Consider the following 14,619-nt stretch of genomic DNA (forward strand, 5'->3'; position numbering starts at 1 on the left):
AAACCAATCACTAGTCGCCTCGACGAACTTAAAAACAAGGAAGAACCAGCCTTCATTGTGAAGACAGAAGTTGAAGATGAAATTCCGACTGTAAAGAAGAGAAAGTATGAACCAGATCGAGAAGAAGAGGACTTAACAAGTACAGAGTCCATGCACAAGAAAAAAAATACCGAAAAAGGGACATCAAGTTAATGCAATGGTCCGACCATACCTGATATCGTTTACGAGCCGGAATAATGACACGACCTACGGAGTGTACAGAAAACATAATAAGTGGTTCCTCGGTGCTAAAGAAATAGACTTTCTACCAGGAAACATCGTGCGCGTAGCAGAGTTCAAAACGCGCGGGACTCCGGGTCTGTACGAATTGTTGTTTCGCAGGGAACCTAAAGGATATTCTCACAACGACTTACAAGAGTACAAAAAACTGCTAGAGCTAACCAATGCACATTTTCGCGATAACGATCCAGATAGTGGTGTATATAAAGACGAAGATCATGAAAAAATGGACATTCTCGCTAATCTCTTCAGTGAACTAACAATACACGGAGAAGGTTTAAAAAAGCTATAAAGTGGTCAGATATTTGACTATGTATATTGGGACGACCCTAATGAATTAGTTGATCGCCTTAGAATTCTACATGCTTCGCTTAGTGTAGGAAACTATTCGCACATCAACGAAATAGTCTCCGTACTTGAAGAACTGAGGGAAGCCGGCTACATACAATGAGTCGAACCGGAATCGCTCGCGAACTTCATGCTCCTGCTAGACGAAAATACCTTCGTCGCAAAGTCATAGTTCGTGGAATTGATGATTTATTCCAGGCGGACCTTGTTGAGATGATACCGTATTCCCGATTGAATAAAGGTTTCAAGTACATGTTGACAGTCATCGATGTTTATAGCAAGTTCGCTTGGGCTAGACCTGTAAAATCAAAGACTGCAACTGACGTAACCAAGGCCATGAACAATATTTTGCGTGATGGACGTGTACCGTCGCACCTGCAAACGGACCTCGGGAAAGAATTCTACAATGCAACCTTCAAGGCTTTGATGAAGAAGTATGGCATCAAACACTACTCTACATTTAGTAACGTCAAGGCCTCTGTTATCGAAAGGTTTAACAGAACTTTGCGTTCCAAGATGTGGCGACAGTTCACGGCTAACGGAAATTACAAGTGGCTTGACATCTTGTCGAAACTAATAAGCGAGTATAATTCCACGGTGCATTCTACCACGAAAATGAAGCCAAAGGACGTAACGGACAAACGCCTGCTTCAAACAGTGTTTTCCAACACGAAGAAGAAATATCCACGAAAGCGTAAAGCTAACGTCGGTGACATTGCGCGAATCTCCAAGCAGAAAGGTATCTTCGAGAAAGGTTTCACTGCAAACTGGAGTCCCGAACTTTTCCGTGTGACACATGTTCGTGAATCAGAGCCTAGGACCTACTACCTCGAAGATTTGGACCACAAACCTATCCATGGAGGCTTCTATGCCGAAGAGATTCAGCCTACGTTGTATCCCGATACGTATTTGGTGGAGAAGATTATAAAACGAAGAAATGGACTGTCCTACGTCAAGTGGTGGGGCTTTCCACCTCGCTTTAATTCGTGGGTGGCAGATGCAGATGTCGAGAAATCCACAAAACTTTAGTAATTTGTCTGTGTATTTTTTTGTACTTGTAGTAGTGTATTGAATTTATGTAATAAATTTTTTTTAAAAGAACTTGTGGTGTTTTTATTTTCTCAAACCTAACACTTTTTTAGTATTTTTTTAAATTAAAGTTGTTTTGTATCGGCCAGGGATCGAACCAAGGACCTTAGTCGATCCAATCAATCATTTTATGGATTACAAATTTATTTAATGATTTCTGAACTTTTTCCCGGATCTCTAGCATTAAAATTACACATTTCCAATATGGTGGTCTTGATGTCTGATAGGATGATGGTCGTAGAGGATTTAGAGTCTCTTTACGAATGTTGAACATGGTTTATTTAAATTATTTTTTTACACAAGATTAAACATTATTGCAACGATCGGGTATCGAACCGAGGACGGGAATCGATCGAATCAATATGTAAATTAATGAGTGATTTATTTAATGAATTTTGGAACTTTTCCCGAATTTCTAGCTAAATAATTACGGATTTTCAAGATGGCGGCCAAATGACAAGATGGCGGGTGTCACAGTAATAAATTATTACTGCACTCTAGCGGATACGAATTAAACTAACATGTCATCGGCGCACTCTAGCCGACGATACAATGATGATGGCTTCCAGCATCGAAGACAAGATGGCGGCCATGACGTCATACTAGATGATGATAAAAAGTGGTGGGAGTCAGTCTGCCAGCACCCACCACGAGGGAAGGATCGGTCGTCATTTTTATTTTTTTGCATTCGTCGGGTTCGAACCGAGGACTCCGAGCTCCGTGTCGAAAAAGTATGCTTTTTAAATATTTTTATTAAATTTTTATTATTTGAATTTTTTTAATAAATTTTAATTTTTTTTTATTATAATCGGATAATAAAAAAGTTAAAGATGGCGACCGTAACGAAAATTGCAACGGTGACGACATAATCCAAGATGGCGGTCATGGTATCCTTATTCCTAGAAATGGCTTAACTGAGGCTTGAGTTAAGGATGCTTAAGCCAGTTTTAGGAATTTTCAGCCGCTGGGATTTTTAAGGACTAAAAACGGGAATTTTTCCCTCGAAACGGGAAATTTTTCCCTCGAAAAGAGAAATTTTTAATTTGTGGAATTTTTTGAGATTTTTTGGCGGAACTTTTTTCCACAGAAATGGAAATTTTGGCGATTTTTGAGGAATTTTGGGCAAATTTTGCCCGATTTTGGCGGATTTTGGCGATTTTTGAGGATCAAATTCAAGGTCAAGGTCAAAGGTCGTCACAACCATCCAAGATGGCCGCCGTGACGTCACAATCCAAGATGGCGGACCGACAATCTTCAATCCACCGCCTGGCGCCTGATCTAGTAGCCCCTATTATATACTACTGACATATATTATTGCACTGTGATTATGACTGAACATTGCAATACTTTAAATTAGGAAAAGTGCTTTATCTCATGTTTTCGATTAAATGTGGGAAAACCACATTTCGAATTTCTTAACCTAAATCATTTTGGCTTTAAACGTGAAATTTTAAAAACCTTTTTTTTTAATAATATGAAAATAAATTTTATAGAAGATTACAAAATAAAAATAGTATTTGTAACACTCAAATGTGTGTACATTGCGTGTCCAGTTGGTATATGTAAAGGCGTGTACATTGCGTAGTCATTGCGGGTCCATTGTGTTTATTGCGTGCTCATTTATTTTGTCGAATTGCTTCCGATTGTGCTTCTTCTTTTTAAATCTTATTTTGATTAGTGTATCAGTGTAAATGGTTCTTGTTTTGACTATCGTATTACCTATTCGGCGGGTTGCGGGTACATAAGCGAGTCCTAGGCGACATGACTTTCTGTTTGTTACTGACTACAACGGTGTAAGGATCACCTAGTTTTACTCGTGTGATACGTAAGTACGATAGACTTGAGAACTCGATGGCATCTTTACCATCTTTAACGACGGCTTGGATGGAAGTTGTACCATCAACGACGACGATGGCGATTCAGATCCTGTGGGCATCGCCGACGACAGACGCGTAGACATTGATTGTCGGTTTACCACCAGCAGTGCAGAACCTGGCGGCAGATACGTCGATGGCAGCTGAGACCTTGACGACAACGGAGACCTCGATAGCCGCGACGTCGTCGATGCAGAACTCGGTGGATTGTGTATCATCATCAGCGTCAACATTAGAGAAGACTTCAACAGGTGTTGTTCCATCAGCAGGAGAGACTTTAATGCCGGTACTGCTGGCTGCAGAGGAAACCACGATGAACGACGTTTTGTCCTCGATGGAGACTTGACGGGCTGGTGATTCGTCAACAACTATTGAGCATCGGTGCCATTACTGTGACAAGATTTTTTCAAACAACAGTAATGTTCGTCGACATGAGAAGATATAATGTGCTAAGAATCCTCCTCGCAAAATGTTTGGATTTGAGATATGACATAAGCAGTTTGCCAGAAAAGATAAAATGAAAACGCACCTGAAGACATGCAGAGATCGTGCTGAACGGCAGAAAATACGCGTTTCGCTGCAAAAACGATGCATTGATGTACATAAGAGTATACCAGGAATTGGTGCAACTGCAGCAATCTGGTTAGGGTCTGAAAAGTTCGTCTTCATTACCGCGTTATATTTTTAGCTACTGCTATATGGCTTTGCATTTGCTTAAAATGCATGAAGACATGAACGGAGTTAAAGTATGAAAAATCCATCTCGTATGAAGTTTCGCTGCGATAAGTGCCATGTTTGGTTCACACGCATTAATAGTTTGAGACGACATGCGAAAAATTGAAAAGGTGAATTCTGTTTATCTACTGTGGAACTACCTGCCGACATTTCAACTCCTCGGTTTCGGTTGGAGACTCGTATGCGTGCAAGCACACGAGTAGATGGACGGCAACCGATTGCGATGACTCCTGGATATGAAACTAAGCCGAAGACTGTGCTCGGTGCATTACAGGAAAATTATAATGGATTCCACTTGGCGCAATCTGCGTTTCGAGGAACGTTGAAAGACTACTATTTTCTAAATACGTTTAGTAAGTCGAAATACATTTGTACTTTTCTTGACAATATCAGGCAGAACATTATCAATCAGATTACTGATGAAGTAGCAACGAACGGACATTTAAAATATAACTTGTGGCTGGACTGTATCTATGGTAAGGCGTATACGTTCGAGGACCAAGAGAAGAAGTACGCTTTCAAGACAGTGAATACTCCCATTTACAATTCCAACAATGCAAAGCAGTCTGTTAAACACAGTATCGAGAAACTCTGTCGGGAATAAAACGACTATGTAGGAAAAGGGTCTGGCTGGTCTCTGTCTTCAGTAAATCGATTGGAGCAAAGAATTAGTCAGTGCAAGCCGATGCAGAATTAAATGTTTATAAAGGTTGCTAACTTTAGCAAGTGCTTTTGTAGTAGAATATAAATTATGTAATAATTTGTATTTGTAAAAAAAAAGTTTTTCGAACCCGTCACTTTTAAGCTACATTGATGTAATATTTAATTAAATTACTATTTTGGTTTCGATCATGTATCGAACCGAGGACAGGAGTCGATCGAATCAATCGGTATATCAAATTCATATTTATTTAATGATGTTTGGAATTTTCCTCGAATTTCTAGGTCAATAAATACAAATTTCCAATATAGTGGTAATTACGGTTTATTGGAGGATTATATATGAGTAACTTAAGCCCCTTTCAGGATTTTGAACATGATTTATTGAAATTGTTAATTTTTTACATAAAATTAATTTTTTGCATGACCTAGGGATCAAACCAAGTACAGGAATCGTTCGGATCAATCAGTAGATTAATTTCAGATTTATTTAATGAATTTTAGAATTTTTCTGGAATTTCTAACTATGTAATAAAGAATTTCCAAAATGGCATCCAAATTTCAAGATGGCAGGGCACCACACTAATAATAAATTATTACTGCACTTTAACGGGTAAAAGGCCAAAATGGCGGCAGTGCTCTCTAGCAGACGAAAACAATATGGCAGCCTCCAGCAGACAATAAAAACTGTGGACATGACATCATACTTGCTGTCGATATATATGCACTGGCATAAGTGGTAGGAGGTCAGTCGGCCGGCGGCTTCCGTGGAGGAAGGATCGGTCGCCATTTTTTATTTTTGCCCTCACTGGGTTCGAACCGAGGACTCCGAGCTTCCTGACGCAAGTGCGCTTTAAAAATAATATTTAATTGAAATTAGATTAATTAAATTTTTTATCAATTTAAATAAATCCGAATTACTAGCATAAAAATTATGGATTTTCAAGATGGCGGCCGTAATGAAAACTGCAATAGTGACGTCATAATTCAAAATGGTGGGAAGTTCGAGAAAACAAAATGGTGGATCCAGATGACGGTCGTGGCTTTCTCATGGTCAAGGTGCGGCTTAGAGCAGCTAGCGCTTAGGAATTTTAAGCCATTTTTAGGAATTTTTATGGTGTTGGCATTTTTGAGGACTGAAGCGAGAAATTTTCCTTTTAAACGGGAATTTTCCTCTCGAAATGGGTAAATTTTTGTTTCTCAAATTTTGTGAGATTTTTTGGTAGAATTTTTTTTAATTGAAAATTTTGGCGAATTTTGGTTAAATAATTGGGGCAAATTATGACTAATTTTGAAGGTCAAGGTCAAAGGTCAAGGTCATTCACTATGGCCACTGTCACTTCACTATTAAAGATAGCGGTAACAATCTTCAATCTCCCACCTGGTGCCTTTTATTTAATAAAAATTATGAAAATTTGAGCAAAGTTGAAGATTATTTACTCGGAAAGAAATTTTAAATCTAGGTCTGTCAAATTATTTAGGTATGGGCAATTTTTTTTTCCTGTCCTAAGTTTTATTTAAGGTCAAAATGTACACATGATTCATTTGTTGAATATATTTTCCCCAAATATTTGCTTCACGCTAATTTCTGATGTAAAAATAAAGAAAAATATTCATAATGAACTAGTTTTGTTGGACTAATTTGGGCGTGGTTTCTCTCTATAGTACAGTTTCTGTGTTTCCACATACAGGCCATGCGTACAGTTAAAATAGTATATAAAAGGGTTTCAGCGCCTGGGTACTGGGCGAGTTGCCTGGTGTCGACAGCTAATTTGGATATGTGTCGTCACGTCTGCCATTTTTATGAACTTGACCACCAAAATTTCCCATTATTTCTCAAATCGACAGAAAATCCTCGAAAGTCTTTTAAACATCTCTTCTTCAAGGGAAATAATCACCTTTCGAAACTAAATTTCCCATCAAAATAAATTAAAAAATACCTAAAGTGACTCGAAAAAAACAGGTAGTATTATTTTTATATAAAGCGATCAATGTTGTACTATTTTGAAATCTTGTTTAAATGAACCATCTATACAAAAATTGCCAACTTAGAAAAATACTATTTATACAGTGTGAATAAACATCCTTACTCGAATAAAATTTATACCGCAAAGAATATGTTTTTACAATAGCACAACAGGATGATTATATTGTAAATTTTATGTTTTTAAGGTTATCTAGGATTGGAAACAAAAAATTAGAATTAATGTGAATTTGCAGTCGCAGTATATAATAATTTGGTGCGTGGTGAAGATTTTAAAGGTTTTGAAACATAGCCTTTCACTTGAAAACTTAAAAATTAGAAATTTTTTGGTTTTACGATTCCTAACCGTCATCAATTGGCCTATAGTATACTGTTCTTGGCTTGACGTTGAGTTCTGAGACATTCTTTACGCGGTAAACTGAAGCCGCTCGAGGACAAAGTGAAGAATGTGCTTTCAAGACGACGAATACTACCATTCTACAATTCTGACAAAGCATAGCGGTCTGTCAAGCACAGCATCGATAAACTATGCTGGAAGACGAAGAGTACACCGGAAAAGTATCTAGCTGAATGTAGTTTTTGGTGAACTTACTAGAAATGAGTATTATTCAGCCCAAGCCACTACAAACATAAACGTTGTACGAAAATTAAAATTTTTGTGGCTAAATAATGTTTGTAAATTTTTGTGTAAATATTATTTTTATAGTCTGGGATAGATTTGTACCCAGGACCTCAGTTTTTAAGGATACTAAAATAATTTAAAAAAAATGTAATATTTAAGGATTAGGTCTGAAAGGCGCGTCTTAATCACCACGGTATCCTAGCAGCTACTGTGTGATACGTCGTACGCATTTTCCCATGATGCACGAAGACATTAGCGGAGCAAATGCAAGAAGAATCCTTCTCGCATGAAGTTTCGCTGTGATGAGTGCCTTAAATGGTTTACTCGAATTGATAGTTTGCGACATCATGCGAAAAAATGTAAAGGTGAAGTCCGTGGGCCTACTGCCGAACTACCTACAGAAATTTCGACTCGTAGCTTTAGATTGGAGACTCGTAAGCATACAAGCAAGAAAACCGATGTGCAGCAACCGATTGCTTTGGCGTCTGAACATGACTATGTTCGGTGCATTACAAGTGAATGATAATGGGTTCTACTTGGCACAGTTTGAATTTCGTGGAACATTGAAATAATACTATTATCTAAATACGTAGAGTCGAAAGACATTTGTAACTTTCTTGATAATATCAGATAGGACATAATCAATCAGCTTACTGATGGCGTAGCAACAAACGGTCCATTAAAATATAACTTGTGTTTGGACTGTATATGTGGTAAGCCGTATCCGTTCGATGACAAAGTGAAGAAGTATGCAGTCAAGACATTGGCTGCAGTAATTTACAGTTATAACGATGTGAAGCAAACTGTTAAACACGGTGTCCAGAAACTCTGTCAAGAAGAGGAGGACTATGTCAGTGAAGGTTCTGGCTGGTCTCTGTCTAGTATAAACCGATTGGAGCTTAGAATTAGTCATTTTACACCGATGCGGAACTAAATGTTTATGAAATTGTTAACTTTCGCAAATGTTTCTGTAGTAGAATATAAGATATGTAATAAAATGTATTTTGTGAAAGAACTTGTGGTGTTTTATTTCACAAACCTGTAACTATTATGTTAAAATAATGTTATATTAAATTTATTTTATATTGTCCAGGATCGCTCCAAGGACCTAAGTCGATCAGATTAATTAGTATATTTATTTCAAATTTATTTAATGAATTTTGAACTTTTTCCTGTATTTCTAGGTTAATTATTACCTATTTCCAAGATGGTGGTTTTGATGGCTTATAAGATGATGGTAGTGGAGGATTTAAAGTCTCTTTAAGAATTTCGAACATGATTTATTGAAATTATTATTTTATACATAAAATTAATAATTATTGCATCGATCAAGTATCGAACCAAGGACAGGAACTGATCGAATCAATTTGTTAATTGACTGTTTTTTTTGGTTAAATTTGGAATTTTTCCCAAATTTATAGCTAAATAATTACACATTTCCAAGATGGTGCCCAAATGTCAAAATGGTGGGTGTCACATTAATAATAAATTATTACTGCACTCTAGCATGTTAGACTAAAACTAGCATGATGGTAATGTACTCTATAGGACGAGTACACACACAAGATGGTGTCCTCCAGCAGACGAAAACAAAATGGTGGCAATGTCCTCTAGTATGTGGTGGCTCCTGGTAGTGTGTTCTGAACACTAAATGTCGGATCCATGATGGTCGTCAAGGTCCAAGTCAAATTTCAAGGTCAAAGTCAATTTTCAAGATCAAGGTCAATTTTAAAGGTCAAGGTCAAATTTAAAGGTCAAGGTCAAATAACAAGGTCAAGGACAAAGTTCAAGGTCAAGGTCAAAGTTCTATGCCAACAGTCGATATCAAAGTTATGGTGAACAGAAAATCATACTAACATGACTTCAGCACGCTCTAGCAGACGAAAACAAGATGGTGGACGTGACGTCATACCAGCTGACGATATATACCTTGTTATTGGTGGTGAGAGGTTTGTCTAGGTGGCTTCTGTGGAGGTAGGATCTGTCTTTTTTTTTTTTGCTCTTACCGGTTTAAAACTACGAATGGGAATCGATCTAACAATCAGTATTCTAATAAGTTATTTTTTGATGTATTTTGAACTTTTTTTCATTAAAAACGGATAATAAATAAAGATTTTCCAAGATGTATTCCGTAAAGATAATTGATACAGTGGTGACATTATTTAAATGTCAAGTGTGCCGTTAGACCTTTTATTACTTTTTATTGAGAATTTTTTTAATACGTTAGTAAATTACTGGTTTACTCTCGCTTTAAGTCGAACCGAGGACCAAAATCGTTTAAATAACTAAACATTTGAATAGGCAGTTTTTATAATAATTTTTGGAATTTTTTCGGTATTTCTAGCATTTAAATTACGGATTTTTTAGATGTCGGTCATAAGGAAACATGCAACGTTTTTTTTAAAGATTTTCTATTAAAAAATTATTTACTTATTTTATAAATTGTAAAACTTATTTCAAAAAATTGGATAATAAATAAATATTTACAAGATGGCGGACATGACGTTATACTCGCTGACAATATATATACTTTGACATAAGTGGTGGGAGGTCAGTCTGCCAGCGGCTTCCGTGGAGGAAGAACCTGACATCATTTTTTTTATTTTTGACCTCGTCGGGTTTGAACCAAGGAGTCCAAGCTCCATGGCGTAAGTGTGCATTTATTTTTTTAGATTTTTTAATTTAATTTTTATTATTCATTTTGATTGATTAATTTTTTTATGATTTTTAAAATTTTTCACGATTTTCTAACATAAAAACTACGGATTTTCAAGATGGCGGCCGTAACGAAAATTGTATCGGTGACGTAGTAATTCAAAATGTCGGAATGTACGAGAAATGGCTTATCGGAGGCATTAGACATGGATGCCTAAACCATTTTTAGGAATTTGGGTTATGTCTAAGGCATAATTTTATTTGAGGTTTTCGTTATCCTAATTTTTTAATTGTGGAATTTTTTGAGAATTTTTGGCGGAATTTTTTCCAATAAAATTGAATTTTTGGCTAATTTTGGCGATTTTTAACTAAATTTTGGCCATTTTTGAAGGTCAAACGTCAAGGTCAAAGTTCAAGGTCAAGGTCATATAAGATGGCCGCCGTGACGTCACAATCCCAGATGGCGGTTTAGATCCCGGCTCCACGCGCCAGCGCCAGTCCCCGGAGCCCCATTTGTAGACCTATACTACTGCTGTGATATTTCAGGCCTCTTTCAGCTGATTTCAGTTATTTTTCCAAATTTGTGTCTTGCCTTTAACGGATATGAATTTTTTGGTTTTGATGGACATTTGAAACCCACGTTTTGTCCGTAACATACACTCTAGGAGTTAAGTAATTGTATTTAATTACCAGTGTTTCCATTTATTAAAAAGCCCTGGTTTAACTCTAGGTTAATTGATAAATAGCACCAGTTTAATATACGTAATTTCATTATTTTTGCAAGTGAGGTAATGTGTCCATGGCTTCCCTTTATGTAAGTGTTCGTGCCAACCCGATCAAATAAATATTACAGAACAATGATGGGCAATATGCGCATCCTTCCACGATACATTCAAAAAATCACTTTAAACACAAAATCGCCTACATAGAGTTAAATTATACTTACCAAAAATTTCTGTGATATGCTTAAAGATATTAACTACAACTACGTCCTAGAAATTCTTGTAATTTATACAAACCAACGCACAACATCAACAAGCTACAACGAATACACTCAGCTCTAGCAAACCACCGCGCCATATACAGAGGGATTTTAGACCACAGGTGGACAGCGCTGACAACGTGTCCGGGACTACCCTCTGACAGCGGCTACCCCACCTTCCGTCAGTGACGGAATTAAATAACAAATAATATTTTAGTTCAAAAATTGTTTCATATTTTTTTATAAAATTGTAAATAAATATCCTGGCTTCCTTTGTCAGGTTGTATTCTATGACTCCGGAACTCGAAGATAAGCACATTTCTTTCATTTAAAAATTACTAAAAGATTTAAAATAATTTAACAACTTTTACATTTTATTATTTTTTCTGTTAAAGATGGTAAATAAAATGTCAGCGAACCACTTGAACTTGGTAGAATACTAAGTCACTTTGGGAAAACTAAGTCACTGCAAAGAAAATTTCTTTTTGAGATATTTTTGGTGGAAAATTTTCAAACTAAACTTGAAATTTTTCCCTCTAAAATTGAAAATTATCGAAGAATTTTGAGGAACATTAAATAATTTTCGAGGGAAAATGGGCAACTTTTAATGGCGAGTTAATCAAAATTGTAGCGTAAACGTCACGAGTATAATATGGCGGCCAGCACCAAGCAACCCACATAGATCGCAGGTGCCGGAGCCATTTTCATAAGCTATTAATTAAATTCAAAAAACTATTATTTTAAAAAGTATTTTGTCTTATGTATCGACAAATAGTTAACAAAAAAAAATGAAATGAAACATTGCGGGTAAAAGTGAGCTTGCGCTCGACCCGTAATTTTTCTAGAATTCCTCCGAGACGGTTGGCGCCATGAAAGACACTGCTCTATGGGGAGTGCCTCGACCTCGCGGCGCGGAACAGGCGAACCGCCGGTCCAGATGCGAGGTCTGGGGTCGCCGGCGGTCGCGGAGACACTCACCTTGAACTGGCTGGGGTGCTCGAACTTGTGGAAGTCCGGCTCCAGCTCCAGCGCCTCGTCCAGGTTCTGCAGGAACTGGCGCTGGAAGGCCACTATCTCCCGGATGTTGCCGAACAACGCGTTGATCTCCGCGTTCGACAAGAATGTTTCCTTCTTCAACGGCTCCAGGTAGTTTTCCAGTAGGTTGTTTAGGTGCTGAAATTTTAAACAAATCACTTCCAAACTTATATAAAAACATAATAATCAAGTAATAGAGAATTTCGGTCGAGTTCGTTAATGGGAAAAATCCGCACAAAGGGGTAGAGATAGGGTAGGTTTTTCGAAAAACAGTTAAAACTATATAAATATATAAATATGATGAATTTCGCATCCTTCTGAACGTGTTTTAACTCTTAGTACAATTACCAAAAACTTTTCCTAAATTAATTTTTTATACGACCAACCATAACTGCAAGGGGTGGGAAAAAAACAAGGGCAGGAGGAAACAAAAAATCATAACTTCTTTATTACCTATATATTAAATTAATTTAGGATTGTGCGAATGTTTGGTAAGTTACTTCGAAATCGAAATTTTGCCACTTTAATTTAGATTTCAATTAGAATTTCAGTTATAAAAATTCGTAAATAAGCGAAATATTTCAATCTAAACAAATGTTTGATGGCTTACCAAAGTTCGTTTCGTTTTGATTAAAAAAAAAATTCAATGTATTTTAACCACATTCACATATGCAAGTTATGCAAACAATATACTACCGATTTGAAAAGATTTGCATTAAGATTTATTTACATGCTATTTAAATAGTGTGCGTGTTTATTTTTGCTCTTCAATGAAATCGCAATAAAGTGTAAACAAACATGGCCAACAATGTGAATAGCCAGGTACTATTCAGTCAGACGCTGACAAAAATAGTATTGCACTTACGTTGTGGAATTGTAACAAATCATGTAACATTTGAAAAAAAACCCTGATTAATTTGTGCAATCAAATAGCAGAGTACATATTTACTTCTGAATGTACAATTTTGAAATGCACAGAGTGGTCAACTTTATTTATATTTTACGCCCTTTTTATCTGCGTATTAAAATTTTTATAATTTAGGTACTGTCAATAAATAAAAGCTGGATTCATCTAACAAGAACTTTCGTTTTCGTTTCACTTTCGCGAAACTTCACAAATTTTCTTTCGCTTTCGTTTCGTGGGGGTAGTGTTACAATCGCACAATCCTATAAATATATAAGTTTTAAATATATGCTAAAAAAATTAACCCTTTACTATAACCAACTTAGTAAAATCTGTTAAAACTGATAATTGTATTAGCATTAAGTTAACTGGTATTTCTTTTTAGGTATGATTATTTTTTAAGTGATAACTATCATGGAATACTATTATAAATCTGGGGCACAGAAAAGAAAAGGCTGCTCGGGACAAGATTTTTAGTCGTGGCCAGAGATATATTACAGGCTTTGTAGTTACAGCTAAATCGGAGGACAACAGATCAGACATGGAAAAAGTTAATGATATAAGCAATAAAACTGATAATATTACTCATGGGTAGATGACAATGTCATGACATGCAGCGGTATCTCCACTGTACGCTCTGATAAAACTGAAAATGTTCTTAGCAGTGTCACAGAGAGTTCACGTGACGACCTTGTAACAAGTGCTAACACAAATGTTGGTAACTTGGAGAAAGAAGTACCCTGCAGTTCTCTTGATTTGATGCATAGAGCAGCACCGCAGGAAGATTTTGCAGATGGCCACATCTTGATAGATTCAATTTTGGGAATATTAGAGTTGATAAGCCACTATGATCCATTATTTACAGAACACTTAAAAAAAGTAAAGGAATCTCAAATGGAACATAGACAACTTCAGGTGCATTATTTGTCAGTAGAAATTCAAAATGAATTCATTGAGTGCTGCGCTAACCATGTTATAGGCTGTATTTTAAAACAGAGAGAAACTGCGAAGTACTATTCTATCATAGTTGATGCAACACCTGATTCAGCTCATATAGAACAAACAGTCTTCATAATACGTTATGTCTACTTATGTGATGAGAATAACAAGTATGTCATCTTCGAGAGATTTTCAGCTTTCGTCAATTGCAACCAAAAGACTGGAGCCTCCATTGAGGATCTAATAATTCAGACATTAGCTCATCATCGTATACCCATTGGTGATTGTCGTGGTCAAGGATACGATAATGGCAGCAACATGAGTGGCATGTACAAGGGTGCTCAAGCTCAAATTAAGAAGTAAATACACTTGCCATCTTCTCACCTTGTGCATGCCATAGATTGAATTTATGTGGAGTTCATGCAGGCGAGAGTTGTGCTGAAGTTATAAAATTTTTCGGGGTGTTACAGAAGTTGTTCACTGTTTTTTCTGCAAGCCCTCAGAGATGGCAAA

At 36.6% G+C, this 14,619-nt stretch overlaps 1 protein-coding gene across 1 annotated transcript in view; it reads right to left on the minus strand.

The window, feature by feature from the left end:
* Positions 1-14,619, minus strand: part of LOC134529449 (protein still life, isoforms C/SIF type 2) — a 496,520-nt gene that overhangs the window by 98,361 nt on the left and 383,540 nt on the right. Inside the window, exon 12 of the mRNA XM_063363556.1 lies at positions 12,207-12,401. Coding sequence (XP_063219626.1) covers positions 12,207-12,401 — 195 coding nt within the window. The remainder of the gene's footprint in view (positions 1-12,206; positions 12,402-14,619) is intronic.

This window comes from Bacillus rossius, chromosome 2 (genome assembly GCF_032445375.1).
Source record: "Bacillus rossius redtenbacheri isolate Brsri chromosome 2, Brsri_v3, whole genome shotgun sequence".
Classification (NCBI taxonomy): Eukaryota; Metazoa; Arthropoda; class Insecta; order Phasmatodea; family Bacillidae; genus Bacillus; species Bacillus rossius.